The sequence below is a fragment of the Nerophis ophidion genome, linkage group LG23 (genome assembly GCF_033978795.1).
Source record: "Nerophis ophidion isolate RoL-2023_Sa linkage group LG23, RoL_Noph_v1.0, whole genome shotgun sequence".
Classification (NCBI taxonomy): Eukaryota; Metazoa; Chordata; class Actinopteri; order Syngnathiformes; family Syngnathidae; genus Nerophis; species Nerophis ophidion.
Window position 1 is genome coordinate 24,697,941 of NC_084633.1, and position 27,212 is coordinate 24,725,152.

The 27,212-nt window shown below is 41.2% G+C and overlaps 2 protein-coding genes across 3 annotated transcripts in view; both read left to right on the top strand.

Moving 5' to 3' along the window:
• The window catches only part of LOC133541756 (myosin-9-like), an 81,764-nt gene extending 66,485 nt beyond the window's left edge, over positions 1–15,279 (top strand). For both annotated transcript variants that reach the window (XM_061885325.1, XM_061885326.1), the window contains 12 exons: positions 4,561–4,713; positions 4,820–5,068; positions 5,132–5,344; positions 5,418–5,630; positions 6,777–6,938; positions 7,007–7,135; positions 9,217–9,305; positions 9,367–9,490; positions 9,559–9,767; positions 9,835–9,943; positions 11,283–11,455; positions 13,962–15,279. In XM_061885325.1, the coding sequence (XP_061741309.1) occupies positions 4,561–4,713; positions 4,820–5,068; positions 5,132–5,344; positions 5,418–5,630; positions 6,777–6,938; positions 7,007–7,135; positions 9,217–9,305; positions 9,367–9,490; positions 9,559–9,767; positions 9,835–9,943; positions 11,283–11,455; positions 13,962–14,070 (1,932 nt within the window). In that variant the 3' untranslated portion in view covers positions 14,071–15,279. The remainder of the gene's footprint in view (positions 1–4,560; positions 4,714–4,819; positions 5,069–5,131; positions 5,345–5,417; positions 5,631–6,776; positions 6,939–7,006; positions 7,136–9,216; positions 9,306–9,366; positions 9,491–9,558; positions 9,768–9,834; positions 9,944–11,282; positions 11,456–13,961) is intronic.
• Positions 15,280–16,911: 1,632 nt separating this feature from the next.
• LOC133541757 (mitochondrial glycine transporter B-like) overlaps positions 16,912–27,212 on the top strand; it is a 23,028-nt gene continuing 12,727 nt past the window's right edge. Inside the window, exons 1-6 of the mRNA XM_061885327.1 lie at positions 16,912–17,159; positions 18,609–18,665; positions 18,777–18,901; positions 20,316–20,400; positions 20,605–20,784; positions 22,714–22,882. Of these exons, the coding sequence (XP_061741311.1) occupies positions 18,651–18,665; positions 18,777–18,901; positions 20,316–20,400; positions 20,605–20,784; positions 22,714–22,882 (574 nt within the window). The 5' untranslated portion in view covers positions 16,912–17,159; positions 18,609–18,650. The remainder of the gene's footprint in view (positions 17,160–18,608; positions 18,666–18,776; positions 18,902–20,315; positions 20,401–20,604; positions 20,785–22,713; positions 22,883–27,212) is intronic.

The window sequence follows — 27,212 nt, forward strand, 5'->3', positions numbered from 1 at the left end:
CTTGACGGCATCCCTCACCGCTGGTGTCCACCAAGGGGTTTTAGGATTGCCGCTCCGACAGGCACCAACTACCTTGCGGCCACAGCTCCGATCTGCCGCCTCGACAATAGAGGTGCGGAACATGGTCCACTCGGACTCAATGTCCAGCACCTCCCTCGTGACATGTTCAAAGTTCTTCCGGAGGTGGGAATTGAAACTTTGTCTGACAGGAGACTCTGCCAGACGTTCCCAGCAGACCCTCACAATGCGTTTGGACCTCCCAGGTCTGTCCGGCATCCTCCCCCACCATCGCAGCCAACTCACCACCAGGTGGTGATCGGTAGAAAGCTCCGCCCCTCTCTTCACCCGAGTGTCCAAAACATGAGGCCGCAAATCCGATGACACAACTACAAAGTCGATCATGGAACTGCGGCCTAGGGTGTCCTGGTGCCAAGTGCACATATGGACACCCTTATGCTTGAACATGGTGTTTGTTATGGACAAACTGTGACGAGCACAAAAGTCCAATAACAAAACACCACTCGGGTTCAGATCCGGGCGGCCGTTCTTCCCAATCACGCCTCTCCAGGTTTCACTGTCGTTGCCAACGTGAGCGTTGAAGTCTCCCAGTAGGACAAGGGAATCACCCGGGGGAGCACTTTCCAGTACTCCCTCGAGTGTTCCCAAAAAGGGTGGGTACTCTGAACTGCTGTTTGGTGCATAAGCACAAACAACAGACAGGACCCGTCCCCCCACCCGAAGGCGGAGGGAGGCTACCCTTTCGTCCACCGGGTTGAACTCCAACGTACAAGCTTTGAGCCGGGGGGAAACAAGAATTGCCACCCCAGCCCGTTGCCTCTCACTGCCGGTAACGCCAGAGTGGAAGAGGGTCCAATCCCTCTCGAGAGAAGTGGTTCCAGAGCCCTTGCTGTGCGTCGAAGTGAGTCCGACTATATCCAGCCGGAATTTCTCGACTTCGCGCACTAGCTCAGGCTCTTTCCCCCCCAGTGACGTGACGTTCCACGTCCCAAGAGCTAGCTTCTGTAGCCGAGGATCGGACCGCCAAGTGCCCTGCCTTCGGCTGTCGCCCAGCGCACAATGCACCCGACCTCTATGGCCCCTGCTATGGGTGGTGAGCCCATTGGAGGGGTGACCCACGTTGCCTCTTCGGGCTGTGCCCGGCCGGACCCCATGGGAACAGGCCCGGCCACCAGGCGCTCGCCATCGTGCCCCACCTCCGGGCCTGGCTCCAGAGGGGGGCCCCGGTGACCCGCGTCCGGGCGAGGGAAATCTGGGTCCATGATTTTTCTTCTTCATAAAGGTCTTTGAGCTGCTCTTTGTCTGATCCCTCACCTAGAACCTGTTTGCCTTGGGAGACCCTACCAGGGAGCTTTATGCCCCCGGACAACATAGCTCCTAGGATCATTGGGACACGCAAACTCCTCTACCACGATAAGGTTGCAGCTCAGAGAGGAGACAGTTTATACATTTGTATATTAAGGGTTAATCATTTAGTCACCGTATTTTCTGGAATATAGCCCGCACGGGTATGTGAGCCGCACCCACAAAATTTTCGAAGTAAATATTTTCCATGTATTAGCCTCTCTGGACTATAAGCCGCACATATATATATATATATATATATATATATATATATATACCTTGTGAAATTATTTATAGAGAAAGATTTTGTAAATGTTTATTTACATACCTTAATTGTTTTCAAATGGTGTCTGCAACATGGCAGTAAAACTTATGGTCATAGACCCGCCGGCTGCGCAAGCGAGCTCAACAACAGACTCAATAACTCCACAGTGAAGTTTTGGTGAATGTACAACACCGAAACATTACAAAAAGAATGCCATTGTAAGTTAATAATACTAACAGACACTCATAAACGTGTTAGCATATTAGCTAATGTTAACAACACTAGCTTCATTACATTACGATAGCACGTACAAATATGCATTAAAACACTACTACAGACACCACACATGGGCCGCTTTAGTAAGAATTGTTGTTGATGTGTAATAAAATATAAATTTGCTGCTTGGAGTGATGAATGAAGAATTATGAGTAGGAGCGCAATGGATGGCTAGAAAACTGAAAGACACTTGGACATCCAGTTGAAAGCTTGGGTCTAAAGAGAAGGGCACTGCAGTACCAGTAGTGAGCAAAGATGGCGCCATAGCACAAACAATAATACACCTATTCAGTGTATTTGCTTGTTTTTTTGTTATCTGTTTTATATTACAGCTGTCAGCGAATAAAAATCCATATATTAGCCGCACCAATTTATAAACTGCAGGGTTCAAAGTGCACAAGGAAAGTAACGGTTTATAGTCCAGATTTAGCGAACATGACATGGAAAAGGAAATTAGATATGTACCATGCATTTCATTTGCAAACTACAACCAAATAGACATTTGAACTGAATGTTTCAATCCAAACCAAGCGTTGTCCAGAATCCTTATGCTTTTTTAGCTGATTATGTTTTTCATCAAATATAACTTAGGATGATATGTATTACATGCCCTAGTGTGTGAATGTGAGTGTGAATGTTGTCCGTCTATCTGTGTTGGCCCTGCGATGAGGTAGCGACTTGTCCAGGGTGTATCCCGCCTTCCCGCCCGATTGTAGCTGAGATAGGCGCCGGCGCCCCCCGTGACCCCAAAAAGGGAATAAGCGGTAGACAATGGATGGATGGATGGACGATAATGATATGAATTTAGCTGTAATACTATTATCATATTGCAATGATGTATGTTGATGACACATTTAAGCTTTATTTTGTTTGTGCATGACTTCCTGTCCAACAGTAGCAGATTTTAGCGAAATTAAACGGATTTGTCGTGGCGTTCGGCAAAATTAGAAGCTGTGCGTATATTTAACCCTGGAATGTGGAACAGGAACACCATGATGGTGACAATCCGCGGGCAGAAGATATTGACTTCAATAAAAACGGCAAGAGTCTGCTGGCGCGCGTATTCTGGGCCATGTTGTGCATTCAGTGGAAATTTGTGTCCCCTAACGTAATCACAATTGATTGTAGAGTCGCTGTGTTACTACTTGATACCCAATCAAATCTTCTCCTGATGATGGATCATTTTGCAATAGGGCTGCAACTAACGACTATTTTGTTTGCCGCTTAGTCGACGACTATCCTAAAGGTTAGTCTTATAGTAAAGCGTACACATTTAATGGCTCTAATATTTCCATCGACTTCTAAATGCAGCTTAAGTTATTTTAGGCATGTGCTTACTGACAGAAAAGATAACTCATTCATTCATAAATATGTATTTATACTGTAACTGTCCTGCTCATTCAGATGTTACAAAAATTAAAATGACTAATAATAAAAGGAAAAGCAAAGTGCTAAAACATTTACTATGTTCTTATTAAAAAAACAAAACACAATCTAACTTCCTCAACAAAAGAAGCATTTAGTGATGTTTAAAAAGCTGCACACTGGTATATTGATTAACACTTGGCAGTTTTATCACTGTAATAGACTCAATGTGTAGAATTATCTTTGATTAATTCTTAAAATGCTGGCTATTTAATAGATTGTATGTTTAATCTTATGATACCTCTGCATTGGTTCCTGTTTGTTCGGATTCGTTAAAGTGCCTTTTTACGGCATTGCAAATTGACGCTGCTTTAAAACGTACTTGAATTTATGTAGACAAAGTTTAGTTGGCGGACTTTGGCTGAAGTGATACTTAAGTTATTTTTCACACAACTTGGTCTCACTCTTGTTAGCTAGCTAGCAGGCTAGAAGCTAACCCTCTCACCGAGGCTGTGTCAGCATCCTCCCTTCCAAATGTCCGATACGTCTTTAAATACCGTATTTTTCGGAGTATAAGTTGCTTTGGAGTATAAGTCGCACCGGCCGAAAATGCATAATAAAGAAGTAAAAAAACATATAGTCGCACTGGAGTATAAGTCTCATTTTTTTGGGGAAATTTATTTAATAAAACCCAACACCAGGAATAGACATTTGAAAGGCAATTTAAAATAAATAGTGAACAGGCTAAATAAGTGTATGTTATATGACGCATAAATAACCAACTGAAAAGGTGCCTGATACATTAACGTAACATATTATGGTAAGAGTCATTCAAATAACTATAACATATAGAACATTCTATAAGTTTACCAAACAATCTGTCACTCCTAATTGCTAAATTCTATGACATTTTATACATCTCGTCTCTTACGTGAATGAGCTAAATAATATTATTTGATATTTTACGGTAATGTGTTTATAATTTCACACAAGTCGCTCCTGAGTATAAGTCGCACCCCCGGCCAAAATATGAAAAAAAACTGCGTCTTATAGTTTGAAAAATATAGTACCGGTGTATCACAGATGTACTGCCATAAAAACAAAGTTAGCAAAATGAAAGTATACATGTTTTTAACAAGAATGAAAGGAAATATCCTCATACTTTCCATGTTAGCGCGGACTCGTCCCCCCCGTAAAACAGGCGTGATGACGTCACGACCATTGTGGACAGATATAATTGTCGAGGACAAATGTTTCTGTCGACTAAGTGTTGCAGCCCTATTTTGCAACAGGAAGTACTTCAGGAAGAGACACGGCAAAAACTGTCCATGTCCACACGTCTACGCCAAATGGAGGATGAGCAGAACAGCTTGAGGGAACAACTTGAGGAAGAAGAAGAAGCCAAAAGAAATGTGGAAAAGCAGCTTCTGATGGCCCAGTCTCAGGTGCACTAAGGCTTTCTCCTCAGAGTATCAAACTTTCAGTTTCAGCAGATGACAGGAATGACTAAATGGGATGAGGGTGCAATAAAGGCTTCCATCTTGCCAACAGCTTGCGGAGTTCAAGAAGAAACTGGAGCAGGATTCCACTTGTTTGGAGAGTGCTGAAGAAGGAAAGAAGAGGCTGCAAAGAGAGCTTGAGGGGACACACCAGCGCCTGGAGGAGAAATGCTCGGCCTACGACAAGATGGAGAAAACCAAGACACGTCTCCAGCAAGAGTTGGACGACATGGTGATAGATCACGACCAACTTCGACAAACTGTCACCAATCTGGAGAAGAAGCAGAAGAAGTTTGACCAGGTGAGCTCACATGACTCAGATGGTTGTGTGTCACACACTACCTAAACCTTCTTGCTCTCAAAGATGCTGGCAGAAGAGAAGAACATATCTGCACGCTACGCAGAGGAGCGAGATCGGGCTGAAGCCGAGGCCCGTGAGAAAGAGACCCGTACACTGTCTTTGACCCGCGAGCTGGAAACTCTAATGGATCTAAAGGACGAGGTGGACCGCAACAACAAACTGCTTCGGGCTGAAATGGAGGATCTGGTGTCATCCAAAGATGATGTTGGAAAGAGCGTAGGTTTTGCTTTCCTAATGTTGCTTGCTCCGTGCTTTAGCCTTCCTGGTCTCAGTCCTCGTCGTGCCGCAGGTGCACGAACTGGAGAAGTCCAAGCGTGCCATGGATCAGCAGCTGGAGGAGATGAAAACACAGCTTGAGGAACTGGAGGATGAGCTGCAGGCTACGGAAGATGCCAAGCTGCGTCTGGAGGTCAACATGCAGGCCATGAAGGCCCAGTATGAGCGGGACCTTTCCGGACGTGACGAGATGGGTGAGGAGAAGAAGAGGTCTCTGATCAAGCAGGTACATACTTGTTGTATTCATCCAAGCATGCCGAAAGTGTATGTGTTGCGCATTTGTAATGTTTTACACTTGGACCGATATTCCATAAGTCAATCAAACTGAACTCGATGACTTTGCAAGCCTCAAAAATGGCAATGTGCATGTTTTATTATTTTATTATTGTGAAAATGTTGACCCCACTCTTACTATTAATGTGTTAAATAAAAAAACTGATTGATAATCACACCTTGATTAAAATTATGGACCAACTGGTGCTTGCTTGCTAACTGTCGTAAACGCTAACAAGAAAACAAGAGACATTAATGTTTTACCCATTAATCGTCATACCCCCCAATCCAAACTTGTATGAACACATTACTATCCAAGCAACTGAGACATAGCATTCATATAAAGGCTGTGCACAAAGTCATCACCGTATATCAAGTTAAAAGGTTAGTTGTGTTGAATATTCAACACATTTGCGTGACGTCGAATAAACCGCAAGTGAAAACCCTGTTTTTATTTCTTAAAAAAAACATCCTAAAACGTTTACAAGTTAAAAATTCAAGATAAACATATTTAAACACACACATTAAAAATAAAATTTCTGTTATGAATCCTGAACAATATTTCATGTATTGTGTGTAATTATTTTAGTTCTTTAAAAATAATAAAACGTAATTAAAATATTTTAGTTGTATGAGTACATTCAAAAGTACCGCGATAGTAATAACCGATAATATATATTACAATACCTTATTTAGCAATTTTATTTATGCTTTATTATATTTGAGGGTCCCCCAGCCCCCACTTAACTTTAACTAAACCTTTTTTATTCCTTTTTGGCTGTGATTTTTTATTTTTATTTTATTCAACTGCAAAATGTTGCTGACAGTTTGACTTAAGTTTGATGTTCAACTTGGATATTCAGACGTTTACATTCAAGTTACAATGTTAGAATATGTCAGTAATACAAGTTTATTGCATTTGAAAAGCTATACTTTCATTATGTTTTACATCAGTGGTTAATTTGCTCTCCAAATAATGTTGACATTTTGAGCTACTTTTTAATACTTTTTGTATACCGCATAATTTCCCCAATGTGGCACAAATAAGTCTATCCTATTCTTGAAAGATCCAGTTAGTTGACAGGTGTACTTCGTTTAGGTCCGCGAAATGGAAATAGAGCTGGAGGATGAGCGCAAGCAGCGTTCTGGTGCCGTTGCTGCACGTAAAAAACTGGAGCTGGACCTGAAGGAACTGGAGGCGGGCATCGACATGGCAAACAAGCACCGTGAGGAAGCCCTCAAACAACTGAAGAAACAGCAGGTGAGTCCGTTGTTGGAATATTAACCACAAACTATTTTGAGTAATGTTGCTTCTGAATGCTCCTTCAGGCCCAGATGAAAGAACTTATCAGGGAACTGGATGACACTCGCATGTCTCGAGAGGAAATTCTGGCCCAGAGTAAGGAGTCTGAGAAGAAGCTAAAGGGCATGGAAGCTGATATGCTCCAAATGCAGGAGGTCAGTATTTTCCATTCCATCTTATCGAATGCCTCGCAGAAGGATAAGATACAATATGTGGCAATTAAATAAGTATTTAAAAAGTTCAAAGACCAATATTGCAAAAAAAAAGAGTTTTATTGCAACAGTCTGACAATTTGAACTCAGAAAAGCTGTTAGCAGATTTCAAATTGGGGGGAAAAAGCACTGGTTTTGTATTTTGTTGCTTCGGTGATTTGTTTAACAAGTCAAATACGCGGACATTGTTTTGACCAACGAGAGCAGTGATCACTGCTCAATGTGAAAGTGTGTCCGGAGAATATAAGGTCAAAGGTTTCGTAAACATTGTGGTCAAATGTCCCAAAAACACTGCATCAATAATACCTTGCATTAGCAGAAAGCATCCTGCATATTTAAGAGCAGCAAACAATCAGAAACCAGGTTGAAGTCTTTTTAGGTAGCCAACATCTTGTTTGATTTAAACCCATGGGGGTACGCTGTTGACGTCTACCCTTTGTATGTTCATGGTAACTATTGCTATGTCCAAACACTTGATACCTTTTTCAAATGTGTACATGTTCTATTGTTAAACTCAATGTATCATAATTGATCAGTCTTTTAGTTTGATTTATTGCCTATTAATGACACATTCGTAAAAGTGCAATATTAATGTAACGTGCCTTTTTTATAAGGTGAAAGGAAATCTCTTATTTCAATTACTTCCCCTAAAAGTCCAGTTGGATTAATCGATTTAGTACTCTATCCTACCTAAGCTTTGACATATATTTGGACTACGAGCCGCGGGTTTAATTATTTACACAAGTATTTGGTAAAATGTTTATTTGCATACCTTTTTTTAATTGTTTCCAAACAGTGTCAGTAAAACGGCTGATCGGCATGGACCCAATATTTAAATGATGGATTGAAACTTTCATTAGTAGATGACAGAGGGGTTAGTACGTCTGCCTCACAATACGAAGGTCCTGAGTAGTCCTGGGTTCAATCCCTGGCTCGGGATCTTTCTGTGTGTAGTTTGCATGTCATCTCCGTGAATGCGTGGGTTCCCTCCGGGTACTCCGGCTTCCTCCCACCTCCAAAGACATATACCTGACAATAGGTTGATTGGCAACACTAATTTGGCCCTAGTGTGTGAATGTGAGTGTGAATGTTGTCTATCTGTGTTGGCCCTGCGATGAAGTGGCGAGTTGTCCATGGTGTACTCCGCCTTGCGCCCGATTGTAGCTGAGATAGGCACAAGCACCCCCCGCGACTCCAAAGGGGAATAAGCGGTAGAAAATGGATAGATGGATGGATTGATTAGTAGATTGCTCAGTACAGTACATAATTTGTACAATTGACCACTAAATGGTAACACCTGAGTAACTTTTTCAACTTGTTTAAGTCGGGGTCCACGTAAGCTAGTTCTACCAATTAGCTCAGAAAACTCAATAACTTCACGGTGACGTTTTGGTGAATTTACAAAACTGAAACAATACAAACGAATGTCATTGTAAGTTTATACTAATACAGACACTCGTCAACGTGTTAGCATATTAGCAATGATATGCATGAAAACACTCCTTCAAACATCACATATGAGACGCTTTAGTAAGTAAGAATTGTTTGTTATATTGTAAAACTAACAAAAACGTTGCTTGGAGTAGTTAATGAAAAATCCATGTGTGTAAAAATGTTGTGGATGGCTACAAGACCAAACTGCAATTGTACTTCCTGTTCATTGCTCAGTCTAAACCCACGGCTCCACAGATACGACCCGCCAGCGTCCAAAACCTGGACTGCAGGAAGTCCAAAGATAAACAATAACAAAACAAATAATAAAATAATTATGGCCGTTAGTGAAGAAAAATCCATAAATCAGCTGCACTGCTTTATAAGCCGCAGGGTTCAAAGCGCAGGTAAAAAAATTGCTGATGATATGTTGGTTTTTGGCCACTGGCATGCGGTGTAGACATTTTAAATTATCTACTCATTACATCATGCATCAAAGCACAAAAATCTGACTTGAAGCTAGTTTCCGATCCATTTAACTGAATGATGGTTTCGTTCCTAAAACAAAAGTCAAGCAGTCTTTGCTTTTGCAGGAGGTGGCTGCTGCAGAACGAGCCAAGCGACAGGCTCAGCTGGAGAGAGACGAGCTGCAGGATGAGATGAACAATCAGGCCGCCAAGAAGTAAGACCTCTTCTCAAACTTCAAAGAAGTAGCGTCCCTTATGTCTTCACTTCTGTCTTAGTGCTCAAATCGCAGAGGAGAGGAGACGTTTGGAGGCACGTATCGCTCAGCTGGAAGAGGAGCTGGAGGAAGAGCAGTGCAACACGGAGCTGGTTAACGACAGGCTGAAGAAGTCCATGCTACAGGTCTGTACAAGTCCTTGGCACGCTATAGAGTTCAACCCAGACAAGATGACGGCCTTGCTTTCCTTCAGACTGATCAGATGAACGTGGAGCTGACCTCGGAACGCAGCTCCCTTCAGCGCGTGGAAGGCACCCGCGCCCAGCTGGAGCGTCAGAACAAGGAGCTGAAGCTCAAGCTGCAGGAGCTGGAAGGAGCGGTGAAGTCCAAGTACAAGGCCAACATGGCCGCCCTTGAGGCCAAGCTTGCTCAGCTAGAGGAGCAGCTGGACATCGAGACCAGGTGACCTTGAACGTGCGATCATGGAAGCGCAGACTCGAGTCTGACCACAGTTCTGCTCTTCACTCAGGGAGCGGCAAGGTGCCACCAAGCTTGTGAGGCGAACTGAGAAAAAACTGAAAGAGCTGGTTCTGCAGGTGGATGATGAGAGACGCAACACCGAGCAGTACAAAGACCAGGTTGTTTTTTTGATTTGGATCACTTTCACACCGAGCTACATGTTTTTGTCATGACAATCCAGGTAGACCTTTTCCCTGGATTATGTTCCTGTGTTGAGGCTCCAGCCAACCATCCTCATAGTAATTAATTACTGACATGGTACAGATAAAATCTCCTCTGATTTTGGATCAACATTGGCATTAGAAAATTACTTCCAGCTGCAATAACACTATTCTTCAATGAAAATAATAAAATATTTATTACTAATATGCACCATATTAGTAATAATAATAATAATACCATCTTACTTATGTTTATTTTGTATATGTTTCAAATTTTTGCATATTTTCGTAAACACCAACATTTCTGGACTATTGAGCGCACCAGTTTATAAACCACATTTCAGGGATTTTTTTCCCTGTATACAGTACTAGCAGCACTTGACTATAAGCTGCAAATGTATATGTTTCAAAATTAGTTATTTACACAAAGATTGTGTAAATGTTTTAAATTGTTTCCAAACGGTGTCTCTAACGCGGCAGTAAAATTGGACCCACTAGCTGCGCAAGCTATCTCTCCAATCAGCTAAACAGGCTCAATAACTCCATGACGTTTTGGTGAATTTACTGAGCAATTTGTGAAACTGAAACAATACAAAAATAACTTAAGTTATTAACACTAACACAGACACATATATTAGCTATTGCTAACGATGCCAGTTTGATTAAATTGCGGTAGCACATACAAATATGCATGAAAACACTCCTACAGACATCACACATGGGACGCATTGTTTTGTAAAACTCAAAAACGTTGCTAGCCGCGGAGTTTTAAAGTGTAGGAAAAAAGTACCGGCCAATAGTCCAGAATTTACGGTCTTTTTTTAATTTTTTTTTTTTTTTTTTGCAGTATTGGTGATGCTCTGTCATTGTGCTGACAAATGATTCCAATAAAGACATTGTATAATGATTTATTTTTACCCCACTCATGACAAAGGAAACTAAAGCGCTACTTGTGCTTCCTAAATGAGTGGACACATGCTAATCCCTGACCAAGAGCCATGAAAGCAGGGGTGTTCAATGTGCCGCCTGCAGCCCTTTTTTGCCCTCTTTTGGACCCTCAGAACATTGTCAAAATAAGATTATACCAAAACTGCTTAAGTATGAAACAAAGAAAGTAATGAAGCCCAGTGCTTTATAATTTGTGCAATGCAGCCAGTTAGCAAGCATCAAAATATAATTTCACAGTTTGGGTTGCTTGTTAGTGATTGATACTTGGACATGTAACAATACCACATCAAGTGGTACTGTGGTCATATGAGACATGTGAAAATATATATTTTGTGTCATTGTGCACCAGGCAGACAAGTTGAACTCTCGCATGAAGCAGCTGAAGCGGCAGCTGGAGGAGGCCGAGGAGGAGGCTCAGAGGGCAAACGCCTACCGGAGGAAAATGCAGAGGGAGCTGGAAGATGCCACAGAGTCAGCAGACGCCATGACTCGTGAAGTCAGCACCCTCAAGAGCAAGCTGAGGTGAGTGGGAAGACCCTTCTCGCGAGGCCTGGACAATGAATGGATTATAACCATAAAATCTAAAACGTAGAACATTCCCTCGTAATTATTCAATCACATTAGATCAGGGGTGCCCACACTTTTTCTGCAGGCGAGCTACTTTTCAATTGACCAACTCGAGGGGATCTACGTCATTTATATATATCATTTATATTTATTCATTTATGAAAGAGACATTTTTGTAAACAAGTTAAATGTGTTTAATGATAATACAAGCATGTCTAACACATATAGATGTCTTTCTTTCACGAAGACAAGAATATAAATTGGTGTATTACCTGATTCTGATTACTTGCATTGATTGGAATCAGACAGTAATGATGATAACGCCCACATTTTCAAATGGAGGAGAAAAAAAGTTGTCCTTTCTGTACAATACCACATGAAAGTGGTTGGTTTTTGGCATCTAATTCATCCAGCTTCCATACACTTTACAAGAAAAACATTGGCGGCAAATTCCGTAGCTTGCTTGATTGACATTCACGGCACCCGAGGGTCTTGTGAGATGACGCTGGCTGCTGCCAGTTCATTATTATGAAAAAGTAACAGAGAGGAAGGCGAGAAACACTTTTTATTTCAACAGACTTTCGCGCCGTCCCTTCCGTCAAAACTCTAAAGGGCGACTGCACATTTCCTATCTTCACAATAAAAGCCCTGCTTCATGCTGCCTGCGCTAACAAAATAAGAGTCTCGGAAACTTGTGCACGCCAGCTTTCTGAGGGATCGCTTGTGCACGCCAGTTTTCCGAGACTCTGTATTTAGTTAGCGCAGGCAGCATGAAGCAGGGCTTTTATTGTGAAGATAGAAAATGTGCAGTCGGCCTTTAGAGTTTTGACGGAAGGTACGGCGCGAGAGTCTGTTAAAATAAAAAGTGTTTCTCGCCTTCCTCTCGGTCATTTTTAATAATAATGATCTTGCAGCAGCCAGCGTCATCTCACAAGACCCTCCGGTACCGTGAATGTCATTTAAGTGACGTCTTGGTGAAGATTGATGATCACAAATTTTTAGGTTTATTTTTTTAAAAGCCTGGCTGGAGATCGACTGACACACCCTCCGCGGTCGACTGGTAGCTCGCGATCGACGTAATGGGCACCCCTGCATTAGATATTCACACGCCTAGCAAAGCATGGCTAACGCTTATGAGAGCATCAGTGGTTTAGATTTGTGGCAATAGGTGTGCATGCTGCAAAGTTTGTTTCAAAAAGGCATGGCTAATGCTAATGAAAGCATCAGTGGTTTAGATTTGTGGCAATAGATGTGCATGCTGCAAAGTTTGTTTCAAAAAGGCAGCAGCAGAACAAACTTATCCCAGCAACTGTCGCAGAACAAGAACTTGCACCACAATAATATAATACTCTAACCCTGATATCATTACATCCCTATTATTTAAACAAGTATTTTATTCAAGACGGAAGGTTTACATTTGTACTTGATAAATTTCAGATGTTAAACTTTATTTAAACGCAATTATATGCTACTTTTGTTTACATAATTATTTAATTGATTACAGAAGTTTTGCCTTCTATAGGAAGCTATAATTAATTAGGACCATGCATATTCAACATATGTGCAAAAGTATCACAGTAAATATGAAAGAATTATCTACAATAGCTAAAATCCATCTTTTTTTTTTTTTTCTTTAACATCCGATTCCGTATTTTCCGGGCTGTATAGCATCCCAGGATATAAGCCACACACACTAAAAAGAAAAAATATTTCCCATATATTAGCCACATCGGACTATAATCCACAGATATATCGATGTGAAATTAGTTATTTACAGTGTTTGTTTTTTTTTTTTTAATGTTTTTTCCACATACAGACACCCTTTGGAAACAAAAAGTAACACAGCAGTAAAACGGCTGATCAAACAAAATACAAGTCAATGCATGGACCAACTAGCTGTGGAAACTAGCTCTCCAATCAGTTAAACAGACTCAATAACTACAAGGTGACGTTTTGGTGAATTTACTGAGGAATATGTGAAAGTGAAACAATACAAAAAGAATGCCATTTTAAGTTAATAATACACTTTTTATGTTTACAGACACTTATAAACATGTTAGCATATTAGCTAACAACGCTAGCTTGACTACATTACGGTAGCACGAACAAATATACATGAAAACACTCCTACAGACATCACACATGATATGGTTTAGTTAGTATTAATAGTTTTAGATATAGTTTAAAACTTACAAAAGTGGCTTGGAGTGATGAATGAAGAATTCATAAGTGTAGAAACATAATTTACGGCAAGAACACTTCTAGTTGTGGCTAAACGTGAAACTTATTTTGAATGATCATTTGTGTTCAGATGTTTCTCTTTAAACAAAATAAGGTAAAATCAGTAAATCAAATTTTTTTGTAAAGAAAAAATGAAAGATTTCATTCCTAGACTTTATAGACCTAGGAATTGAATTATTTGAAAGTGTAACTCATTTGTCGCTGTATTGCTCCACTGCAGGCGTGGCGACCTCCCTTTCACTATGCGCCGCATTGTGACCCGCACTGGCGCGGAAAGTGACGAGGAGGCCGAGCCCAAGACCGAGACCCCGGAGCCCAGACCCGAGTAAAGACCTGCCATGCCACTTAATTGTTTAGGGGGTTTTTTTTAGCATCCGACCAACCCACATCTTGTCTACATAGTGAAGAATGATTATTTGAACTTGGACAATCTTACACAGTTAAGCCATTAAAGCCTTGTTCTTGGGGGGGCCACTTTTTTCTTTTCATTCATAACTCTTTCTCTGGTAAAAGTGGGGGGGAGAAAATATTTTTCTAAAACATTCCAACTATAAAAAAAAATAGCTAATGTAGGATCTATTTTTCTAATTGAAGAATCACTAAACGGAGAAAGAAGTATACTTAAATGAAGACTGATTACTGGAAGTAAGATCTCAAGAATTGTATTTCATGCCGACAATTAATGAATGAAAGGGTTTATTATGGCTGTTGCTTGCGCTCTTGCCTTACAACAAAAGTTTATATGCTCAAATGTATTGCCTGGACGTAACAATCGACACGCTTCAGCGTTTGATGTATTCAGTACACATTTCATGGAAGCGCCACAACCAACCATTGGAGACATATTAGTGACGGACTTTTGATTGACTATGGTAAAATTTCTTAATTTTGCACTGAATTAGTGAAACTCTCAGCCTGCTTCTTTGCGAATATTTGACATGTTGGAGGGTAGGAGAAATCCACATATGTGCAAAGAACCTCAATGTCCTGAATCTAAACTGGCCATTTTTGCTGACCTTTTTTTTTTTTTTTGCCCCTGGACAGTTTGTGTATCTTTTTTTTTTTTTTCGGTCTTGTTTGGGGAAAGGTGTCAATCGGGTGGTGGTGTAGCTTATTTCAAAGGGCACTCACTGTATTCTCAGGGCACGGCTTACTGAAGGAGTATCTTAGGCTGGTTGAAGAATACTTGGATGGTATTTCTATCACTGTAACCCGTGTACACTTAACTCCAGATGTCAGAGAAGGTTTTAGCGTAGACATGAACATATAAATGTATACCACTTTATGCAGGAAGACATAAACCCTTCGCATGCTGTGCTCAAGGGCGGCTTTTGGCTCACACTGCTGGGAAGTGAGAGGATGAATGTTTTAAGAAATCACTGCTCACTATTCAAAGGATTACTCTTTCGCACTAAACGCAAATGGCGTCCAAAAATAAGAAGGAAAAAAAGCATCTCAATTTGTGTAATGTTTTTTGTGCACCTGAAGAATGGAAACCATGTTGTGATATTACAAATAAAGAGGCTTTCTAAATGGTAGGATGTTTGCTTTTCAGTGCTTTAATGGTGTAAATGTAATTACTGATTTAATTTTCTTTTCCTCAAATTACTGAATGTTTGTCATTTTTTTGCTTCAAATTATGGTGATGTTTATTATCAGGATAAAACGGGACAACAATTTTATAAAAATAATAATGTATCAACTCATTTATGGTCAATTCAACCAGACAGTACATAAAAGAATGAAACTTCAAAATAAGATAAACTACCACTTGGCTCTTACTCGGATCATTTTGCTTGTTTTTTCCTGTAACTCTAAACCAGTGTTGTCAATCATGCGGCCCGTGGGCAAGATCAGGCCTGCCAACAGGTTTAGTCCGGCCAGCGAGATGAGTTTACTTAGTGTAATAGTAATTGGCGTTTTTGTAACTGCACCATTTTTCCCCCCAGAATTTTCAACTAACGAAGTGTTTTGTCAAGCGAAATATTTGTGGTATGTACATTTTCAGAATGTGCTTTTTCTATTCAGGGCTGAAGTAAAACAAAGAAAAAAAATTGAAAGTTGTCGTAGTTGTACTTTTAAGTTATTATGCCGTGATTTTACCCATCTGGCCAATGTGGGAATACATTTTCCTCCATGCGGCCCCTGAGCTAAAATGAGTTCGACACCCCTGCTGTAAACAATGAAACAATTCTGGATGTATTTAAAAAAAAAAAATCTTCAATACAATTAAAGTAAATTATCAATCTCAGCTCGCTAGTATCGATTTGATACTGTTTCAGGCCTTAACATTGACATTACATCCTGGGACGGCGTGGTGCAGTGCACAACCCGAGGGTCTCTGGTTCAATCTCCACCTAGTACCAACCTCGTCATGTCCGTTGTGTCCTTGAGCAAGACACTTCACCCTTGCTCCTGATGGGTGCTGGTTAGCGCCTTGCATGGCAGCTCCCTCCATCAGTGTGTGAATGTGTGTGTGAATGGGTAAATGTAGAAGTAGTGTCAAAGCGCTTTGAGTACCTTGAAGCGCTATACAAGTACAACCCATTTATCAATTATGTTCGATCTGCACACCGCATATAGCAAACTGGAACTTGAAATTAAAGTGCTGTGGAAGATATGTTTGCAGTTGAAAATATAAGAAAATTAGTAAAGTGCTAACTGGACATGCAATGTTAGATTTTGTCTCTGAAAACATGTCAACAGTACAGTTTATTGAAATATTTATAAATTGGCCCTAGTGTGAATGTGAGGGTGAATGTTGTCTGTGTTGGCCCTGCGATTAGGTGGCGACTTGTTCAATGTGTACACTGCCTTCTGCCCGATTGTAGCTGAGAGGCACCAGCGCGCACCGCGACCCCAAAGGGAATAAGCGGTAGAAATGGATGGATTTACAATTCCACCAATTTTTATTTTTTTTATTTTTTTTTTTAATGTTATATTTCTAAATTTCAACAATTACAAACTAAGTCAAACAACAATATAAAACATTATGAAAACAGTACAAAACAGCGCCAGGGGGCTGTAAACAATTCCACCAAATAGTAAGAGCATGCGTTTTTTTTTTTTTTTTTGACACACCGTGACGTCACACGCACCTCACGACAGCCAATTGGAAGCAACGTTTTCTTGCATGGGCGTGGCTTCCGGGTGACAATCCCGCCTCAAACAGGAACTGGCGAGTTCTGAGTAGAACCACCTTCCTTTTCTAATGTCAGCGCCGAAGTCCTGAGATGCCAAGCTTCGTCCTTAAGTTTCGTTATTACGCTTTGTGACGCTATATTTAATAGCAGCGCGTAAGTTTTCGAAGCGCCATGTTTTGTCCTTAAGTTTCGTTATTATGCTCGGTGAAGTATTTGGACCGTGTTTGCGGTGAGAAAGCTCGACAAGCACAGACTTTGTGGACGGCGGGAAACCCGTAAGTATTATATTTTATTATATTACTTTTATCTTCACTGTTACTCACTATGGCATGTTACAATACAACACTGTACAATGTTTATGTTTATCAAAACATTTCGATATTGCGATATCCTTCGCCGACACATCGGGTGTGTCACGTGACCTGCACTATGTAATCATGTCCAATATAAAAGCAGAAATAAGGATTTTCTAAGGTTTAAAAAAATGCTACATTTTCACGCCATCGACAATTTTAGGTGTTTTTCTTACAAGTATGACATTTTTCATTAATTTTCTCTTTTTTCTTGTTCACGTGGATGAATCTTTTCAGGCTTTCTCCTCCCCACTTTAAGATGATTAACATGGGTTTTTATTGTGAAATCAGTTGAGTAGCCGTGTGGCGTGTCAGCTGGCCACAAACAAAAAGCACATTGTTTGTCTGTGAGCATGGGCTGTGTCCTTTCCACAGGTCAAGACAGGCTTGCGTCATGTTTCCTTTACTCACCCTAAATGGGTCTCCCCATGTCTAGCATTAAAAGATTACAGTTGGTACAAAATGCGGCTGCTAGACTTTTGACAAGAACAAGAAAGTTTGATCACATTACGCCTATACTGGCTCACCTGCACTGGCTTCCTGTGCACTTAAGATGTGACTTTAAGGTTTTACTACTTACGTATAAAATACTACACGGTCTAGCTCCATCCTATCTTGCCGATTGTATTGTACCATATGTCTCGGCAAGAAAGCTGCGTTCAAAGGACCCCGGCTTATTAGTGATTCCCAAAGCCCAAAAAAAGTCTGCAGGCTATAGAGCGTTTTCATTTCGGGCTCCAGTACTCTGGAATGCCCTCCCGGTAACAGTTCGAGATGTCACCTCAGTAGAAGCATTTAAGTCTCACCTTAAAACTCATTTGTATACGCTAGCCTTTAAATAGACTCCCTTTTTAGACCAGTTGATCTGCCGTTTCTTTTCTTTTTCTCCTATGTCCCACTCTCCCTTGTGGAGGGGGTCTGGTCCGATTCGGTGGCCATGTACTGCTTGCCTGTGTATCGGTTGGGGACATCTCTGCGCTGCTGATCCGCCTACGCTTAGGATGGTTTCCTGCTGGCTCCGCTGTGAGCGGGACTCTCGCTGCTGTGTTGGATCCGCTTTGGACTGGACTCTCGCGATTGTGTTAGATCCAATATGGATTGAACTTTCACAGTATCATGTTAGACCCTCTCGACATCCATTGCTTTTGTCCTCTCCAAGGTTCTCATAGTCATCATTGTCACCGACGTCCCACTGGGTCATCATTGTCACCGACGTCCCACTGGGTGTGAGTTTTCCTTGCCCTTATGTTGGCCTACCGAGGTTGTGGTTTGTGCAGCCCTTTGAGACACTAGTGATTTAGGGCTATATAAGTAAACATTGATTGATTGATCAATTCTGCGGTACACTAAAACCGTTAACGTTGTCAACAGGAGAGTGAAGGCACAAGAATCTAATCAACCCCCAGAAGACCTATGGAGCTGTCGTTGGTATGTTCTACGTTTCACCATATAAACACGGACAAAGCCACTAAATGCGTAACATTATCCAACACGTTGGCAGCAACATCTACTGTTACCTATTCGTCTTCTTCCTCTCAGGCTCACCCAGTGATCAAAGCCTTCATGTGTGGCTGTCTCAGTGGAACCTGCTCCACGCTACTTTTCCAGCCTCTGGACCTAGTGAAGACGCGTCTGCAAACTTTACAAAGCCCTGTGCAGCTGGGGTGAGTCTCAACAAGCACACACACTCGCTCACTCCATTGGATGGAGGTAACATTTGTTACCTCAGGTCAGCACACAGGCCTACAATGAACCTGTCTAAATGCTACATTTCATTTTCATTGGTGTTTTACAACAAGACAGGTTCATTTCTACTCTTTATATTTTGACATTGAATAGTTGAATCAGTTTGAAACAAACATGACTGCAATATATTTGTTATTTCACACTATAAATCTTAATCACAACTTATCTGTACTGCATACTTGCCAACCCTCCCGAATTTTCCGGGAGACTCCCGAATTTCAGTGCCTCTCCAGAAAATCTCCCGGGACAACCATTCTCCCGAATTTCTCCCGATTTCCAGCCGGATCTGAGTGAAGACAGCCTGTCGCCACGTCCACTTTTCCTCCATATAAACAGCGTGCCGGCCCAGTCATGATATAAAATCTACAGCTTTTGGAGAGTGCAGAACTGCACACAGAACAAGAAGGAGACTTTGATTTATTGATTGAAACTTTTATTAGTAGATTGCACAGTTCGGTACATATTCCGTACAATTGACCACTAAATGGTAACACCCGAATACGTTTTTCAACTTGTTTAAGTCGGGGTCCACATTAATCAATTCATAGTTCATATATGTCTCCGTTATCCATAGGTTTATCTACAACCCATAAAGTAGGCAGGCACGGAGCTATTTCTCAGCGTGTTTATTCCACCCGGCACGTTAATACACTGACACACAACACCGGGAATCCCATCATGCATTGTTTCAAAACTATGGCAAGTAGTAATGTCCAAAAAAAAGATAGTGACAGAGAATATAGAACGAGGATGGACAGTTCAATCCTAAACTCACTCCTTTCCTGGAAATTAAATGTCACAGATGCTGCCCATACCAATGCTCCTTCAAAGGCTTTGGTACTGACTGCAAAGCATTGTACTTTCAAATACAACAATGAATCGAGAGGTGTGTTATGTGTGTGTATATGTATATATGAATGGAAAAAAAAATATATATATATATATATATATATATATATATGTAAATGTGTATGTATTTATATATATATGTGTATGTATTTATATATGTGTGTATGTATGTATATATATATATGTGTGTGTGTATGTATATGTGTATGTATGTATGTGTGTGTATGTATATGTATATATGAATGTGTATGTATGTACATATGTATGTGTATATATGTATGTATGTGTGTATATATATATATATATATATATATATATATATATATATATATATACATATATATATATATATAAGAAATACTTTAAATTCAGTGAATTCTTGCTATAAATATACTCACCTGCCCACCTAAATTTTAAAAATGTTTGAATTACTTATTATATTTTAGTTATTTTTTTAAACATTTTTACCTGTTGTTCTTTCAGTTCAAGCCGCGTAGGGATGGTGACCGTGCTCCTGAATGTGGTGCGAACAGAGAGGCTGCTGGGACTGTGGAAAGGAGTTTCACCGGTCAGTACACCGGTATTATGTGTGTGTCGTCATTTATCGCTTTACCATGAATTGATTAACGTGGACCCCGACTTAAACAAGTTGAAAAACTTATTGGGGTGTTACCATTTAGTGGTCAATTGTACAGAATATGTACTGTACTTTGCAATCTACTAATACAAGTTTGAATCAATCGATCAATCAATTTGATTTTTACTCATTCAGTCATTCATTAGGACCATCCCTGGTGTGGGGCTCTACTTCAGTACCTACCACTCCTTGAAGGAGCACTTCTTCCATGAAAAGAACCCGGGAGCGTTGGGGGCCGTGTTGCTGGGAGGCGGTGCCAGGGCGGTAGCAGGGGTCATAATGCTGCCTGTTACCGTCATCAAGACTCGGTTTGAGGTAAAAAATAAAAAAAATAAATAAACATAGCAGCACACACACCTACAACACTGTATTTGCACACTTCTGTATTTGTTAGTGCTGTCAAACTTTAACTTTTTGATATTTCTTACCCGGGGCGGGAACTTGGCTGCGTTCACTTGTGAGCAGAAATGGACCAAAAAAAGGGTACATTACGGAAATGTCAGGTTCAAAGACATGGCTGTTCTCCCGACAAGAAGGGACTATTTTTGTTCGTGAGACTACATCACTGCAAGCAAATGCCTTCTTCGTGCGTCGTTTTGAGGTGGGAGGACGTGTATTGTCAAGACACCTTCTCAAACAGATCAGTTTTCTGCCTTTAAAAGAAAAGCGCAACGCTATACATCCGGTTTAACATTAGAATTCAAATGTCTTACATTCAGATCATGCTTTGTCAAATATGTGATATGTTATTCTGTGATATTTGCACCGAACAATGCTAGTGCAGTTGAGGAATATGGAGCGGTGCATGGGCGGGTTTTTTTTTTTTTCCGGCTGTCTGAAATATTATGTACATTTTTTTTATAACACATACTGGTTGTATCCTTAATTACATAACGTTGAGCAGGCTGAATATTACACATTAATAAATACATAAAGTTAAGACATTGTCATCCAGAGATATATATTTGCACAACATGTAATGTACAGAATATTTGTTTAGGTAGAAATATCACAGATTACATTTACAAACATATTTGACAATCAAAGTATGATCATAACAATCCACATTTTGTGCTATTATTGCGTGACACTGATATGTAAAAATGGTGTCGCCCCTCCTCTGACCACAAGTGCTCCTACAGCAAGAATACAAAATCTGGCAAGACACTAGCGCACTGCAAGTATTTTAATTTTTTATTTTCCTTAAAAGCGTGTTTATGTCCTTTCTTCTTATGAGCTGTGTAAAAAAAAAAGCATGATGTTTCAAATACATTTCAATATAGCAAATTAATTGTCCTGTGATGAGGTGGCGACTTGTCCAGGGTGTACGCCGCCTTCCGCCCGAATGCAGCTGAGATAGGCACCAGCGCCCCAGGGAATAAGCGGTAGAAAATGGATGGAAATTAATTGTCCAGTTGTGGTGTAAAAACTTGAAAATTATCTGTCTAGGGTACAGTTATTAATGATGAAAAATTGTATCTCTCTGCGATTAATCGCAATTAATTTTGAGTTATGAAGGACACCCCAAAAATTATTAGCATCTTTTTTTTCCATTTTCTATACTCTTTTTTTTTTTTTTTTTTTTTTTTTTTTTTTTCCCCCCCCAGTTTTCCACATCCTGATTCAGTCTTTCTACCATCGAGTGTTGTCCTGATTTTCAGAAATACATATGGCTTGAGTCTTTTACACTTTTCCTGTTGTAACGCAGACCAAAGTATTTTTTCTTCAAAATCAGAATCATTCAAATGATGGCTACGAAGTACAGTCCTCTCGTTTAGTCCAGCCCATCCACGATCGAGGTCCATACCTTCCTCATATATGCAGGCTGACTCCTTCTTCACTTTTATTGCTGCAACAATGCACATGGCAGACATTCATACCTTCAAATTCTGCCTGATTCAGGATTAATATATACTACCAAAACACAATATGAAAGTACCTCCAGTCTTCTGTAGGTGACGTCAGCCGGCTTGGGCTGAAATTTGCTCTAAAATAACTCTATTTTTGACACGTAAACCTCCGTTATAGGACCAGGGCTATGAAATGTTGTCAGCATTATAAAGGTTGCTTTAAACACTGCAGCCTACCTGCTCCAGGCTGCTTCTTTTTCTGTCAAAAGTGATGCAGAATTGCTGCAAATGACAAAATATTTGCACACAGTGAATCCATCACTTTTTGCTGAATTGAAGTTGTGTGTGATTGACTGACAAATGAAACAAAGTAACAGTATTCCTTTTGCTTCAGTGCGGCAAGTACCGGTATCGCAGCGTGGCTGAGGCTCTGTGCAGCGTGTGTCGGACCGAAGGTCCTGCGGCTCTTTACTCCGGCCTGACGGCCACTCTGCTCCGAGACGTTTCTTTTTCTGGAATCTACGTGATGTTCTACAGCCAGATGAAGACCTATTTGCCAAAGGGTGAGATGGGAGTCAAGATGAGGGGAGTTTGCTTCAGTGCACAAAGTTACCACTTGATGTATCCAAGTAGCAAGTGCACTGGTGGGGTGTGGTCTACAAAGCTGCAGCTGAACATGACACAATCTGTGATTGTCATCGCTTTCTGCAGCACCTTCTCAAACAAAGCTGATGATAGACAACACATGCTAATCAGGAAGAACTCCATTAGGGGTGTCCAAACCTTTGGACTTGGGGGCCGCATTGGGCTGAAAAAATTTGACCAGGGGCATTTAAAATACGTATGTATGTATGTATATTAGGGGTGTGGGAATAAATCGATTTGAATTCGAATCGCGATTCTCACGTTGTGCGATTCAGAATCGATTCTCTTTTTTTTTTTAATTCGATTCTCTTTTTTCTTTTTAATTAATTTATTTTTTTTAAATTAATTAATCCAACAAAACAATATGCAGCAATACCATAACAATGCAATCAATTCCAAAACCAAACCTGACCCAGCAACACTCAGAACTGCAATACACAGAGCAATTGAAAGGAGACACAAACCCGACACAGAACAAACCAAAAGTAGTGAAACAAAAATTAATATTATCAACAACAGTATCAATATTAGTTATAATTTCAACATAGCAGTGATTAAAAATCCCTCATTGACATTATCATTAGAAATTAATTAAAAAAAATAAAAAAAGAACGATAGTGTCACAGTGGCTTACACTTGCATCGCATCTCATAAGCTTGACAACACACTGTGTCCAATGTTTTCACAAAGATTATATAAGTCATATTTTTGGTTCATTTAATAGTTAAAACAAATGTACATTATTGCAATCAGTTGCTAAAACATTGTCCTTTACAATTATAAAAGCTTCTTTCAAAAAACTACTACTCTGCTTGGATGTCAGTAGACTGGGGTAGATCCTGCTTAAATCCTATGTATTTAATGAATAGAGAATCCTTTTGAATAGGGAAAAAATCGTTTTTGAATCGAGAATCATGTTAATTGAAAAAAAAAAAATCGATTTTGAATCGAATCCTGACCCCAAGAATCGATATTGAATCGAATCGTGGGACACCCAAAGATTCACAGCCCTATTATATATATATATATATATATATATATATATATATATGTGTGTGTGTGTGTATGTATGTATATATATTATATATGTGTATGTATATATATATATATATATATATATATATATATATATATATATATATATATATATATATATATATATATATATATATATATATATATATATATGAATGTGTGTGTATGTATGTATGTACCCACCCCGCCTTCCGCCCGATTGTAGCTGAGATAGGCGCCAGCGCCCCCCGCGACCCCGTAAGGGACAAGCGGTAGGAAATGGATGGATGGATATATATATACACAAACCCCGTTTCCATATGAGTTGGGAAATTGTGTTAGAGGTAAATAAAAACGGAATACAATGATTTTCAAATCCTTTTCCACCCATATTTAATTAAATCCACTACAAAGACAAGATATTTGATGTTCAAACTCATAAACTTTTTTTTTTTTTTTCAAATAATAATTAACTTAGAATTTCATGGCTGCAACACGTACCAAATTAATTTGGAAAGGGCATGTTCACCAGTGTGTTACATCACCTTTTCTTTTAACACTCAACAAACGTTTGGGAACTGAGGAAACTGATTGTTGAAGCTTTGAAAGTGGAATTCTTTCCCATTCTTGTTTTTCGTAGAGCTTTAGTCGTTCAACAGTCTTCGCTGTCGTATTTTACGCTTCATAATGCGCTACACATTTTCAAACGGAGACAGGTCTGGGCTGCGGGCGGGCCAGGAAAGTACCCGCACTCTTTATTTACGGAGCCATGCTGTTGTAACAGGTGCTGAATGTTGCTTGGCATTGTCTTGCAGAAATAAGCAGGGGCGTCCATGAAAAAGACGGCACTTAGATGGCAGCATATGTTGTTCCAAAACCTGTATGCATTAATGGTGCCTTCACAGATGTGTAAGTTACCCATGCCTTGGGCACTAATGCACCCTCATACCATCGTCCGGATGACACGATGTCGAATATTTCAAAAAACTATTTCAAATGTGGACTCGTCAGACCACAGAACACTTTTCCACTTTGCATCAGTCCATCTTAGATGATCTCAGGCCCAGAGAAGCTGGCGGCGTTTCTGGATGTTGTTGATAAATGGCTTTCGCTTTGCATAGTAGAGCTTTAAGGTGCACCTACAGATGTAGCGATGACCTGTATTTAGTGACAGTGGTTTTCTGAAGTGTTCCTGAGCCCATGTGGTGATATCCTTCAGAGATTGATGTCTGTTTTTGATACAGTGCCGTCTGAGGGATCGAAGGTCACGGTAATTCAATGTTGGTTTCTGACCATGCCACTTAGGTGGAGTGATTTCTCCAAATTCGCTGAACCTTTTGATGATATTATGGAGCGTAGATGTTGAATTCCCTAAATATCTTGCAATTGCACTTTGAGAAACGTTGTTCTTAAACTGTTTGACTATTTGCTCACGCAGTTGTGGACAAAGTGGTGTACCTTGCCCCATCCTTTCTCGTGAAAGACTGAGCAGTTTTTGGGAAGCTCTTTTTATACCCAATCATGGCACCCACCTGTTCCCAATTAGCCTGCACACTTGGGGGATGTTCCAAATAAGTGTTTGATGAGGGTCTTCCCCGTAGCCTCCTACCGGTTGGACGTGCCCTAAACACCTCCCTAGGGAGGCATTCGGGTGGCATCCTGACCAGATGCCCGAACCACCTCATCTGGCTCCTCTCGATGTGAAGGAGCAGCGGCTTTACTTTGAGTTCCTCCCGGATGGCAGAGCTTCTCACCCTATCTCTAAGGGAGAGCCCCGCCACACGGCGGAGGAAACTCATTTCGGCCGCTTGTACCCGTGATCTTATCCTTTGGGTCATGACCCAAAGCTCATGACCATAGGTGAGGATGGGAACGTAGATCGACCGGTAAATTGAGAGCTTTGCCTTCTGGCTCAGCTCCTTGTTCACCACAACGGATCGGTACAACGTCCGCATTACTGAAGACGCCGCACCGATCCGCCTGTCGATCTCACGATCCACTCTTCCCTCACTCGTGAACAAGACTCCTAGGTACTTGAACTCCTCCACTTGGGGCAGGGTCTCCTCCCCAACCCGGAGATGGCATTCCACCCTTTTCCGGGCGAGAACCATGGACTCGGACTTGGAGGTGCTGATTCTCATTCCGGTCGCTTCACACTCTGCTGCGAACCGATCCAGCGAGAGCTGAAGATCCCGGTCAGATGAAGCCATCAGGACCACATCATCTGCAAAAAGCAGAGACCTAATCCTGTGGTTACCAAACCGGAACCCCTCAACGCCTTGACTGCGCCTAGAAATTCTGTCCATAATAGTTATGAACAGAATCGGTGACAAAGGTCAGCCTTGGCGGAGTCCTACCCTCACTGGAAATGTGTTCGACTTACTGCCGGCAATGCGGACCAAGCTCTGGCACTGATCTTGCAGGGAACGTACCGCCACAATAAGACAGTCCGATACCCCATACTCTCTGAGCACTCCCCACATGACTTCCCGAGGGACACGGTCGAATGCCTTCTCCAAGTCCACAAAGCACATGTAGACTGGTTGGGCAAACTCCCAGGCACCCTCAAGAACCCTGCCGAGAGTATAGAGCTGGTCCACAGTTCCACGACCAGGACGAAAACCACACTGTTCCTCCTGAATCTGAGGTTCAACTATCCGGCGTAGCCTCCTCTCCAGTACACCTGAATAAACCTTACCGTGAAGGAGTTTGATCCCACGATAGTTGGAACACACCCTCCGGTCCCCCTTCTTAAAGAGAGGAACCACCACGCCGGTCTGCCAATCCAGATGTACCGCCCCTGATGTCCACGCGATGCTGCAAAGTCTTGTCAACCAAGACAGCCCCACAGCATCCAGAGCCTTAAGGAACTCCGGGCGGCTCTCGTCCACCCCTGGTGCCTTGCCACCGAGGAGCTTTTTAACTACCTCAGCGACCTCAGCCCCAGAAATAGGAGAGTCCAGATTCCCCAGGCACTGCTCTGGAAGACGTGTTGGTGGGATTGAGGAGGTCTTCGAAGTATTCCTTCCACCTATCCACAACATCCGCAGTTGAGGTCAGCAGAACACCATCCGCACCATACACGGTGTTGATAGTGCACTGCTTCCCCTTCCTGAGGCGGCGGACGGTGGTCCAGAATCGCTTCGAAGCCGTCCGGAAGTCGTTTTCCATGGCTTCCCCGAACTCCTCCCATGTCCGAGTTTTTGCCTCCGCGACCGCTGAAGCTGCACACCG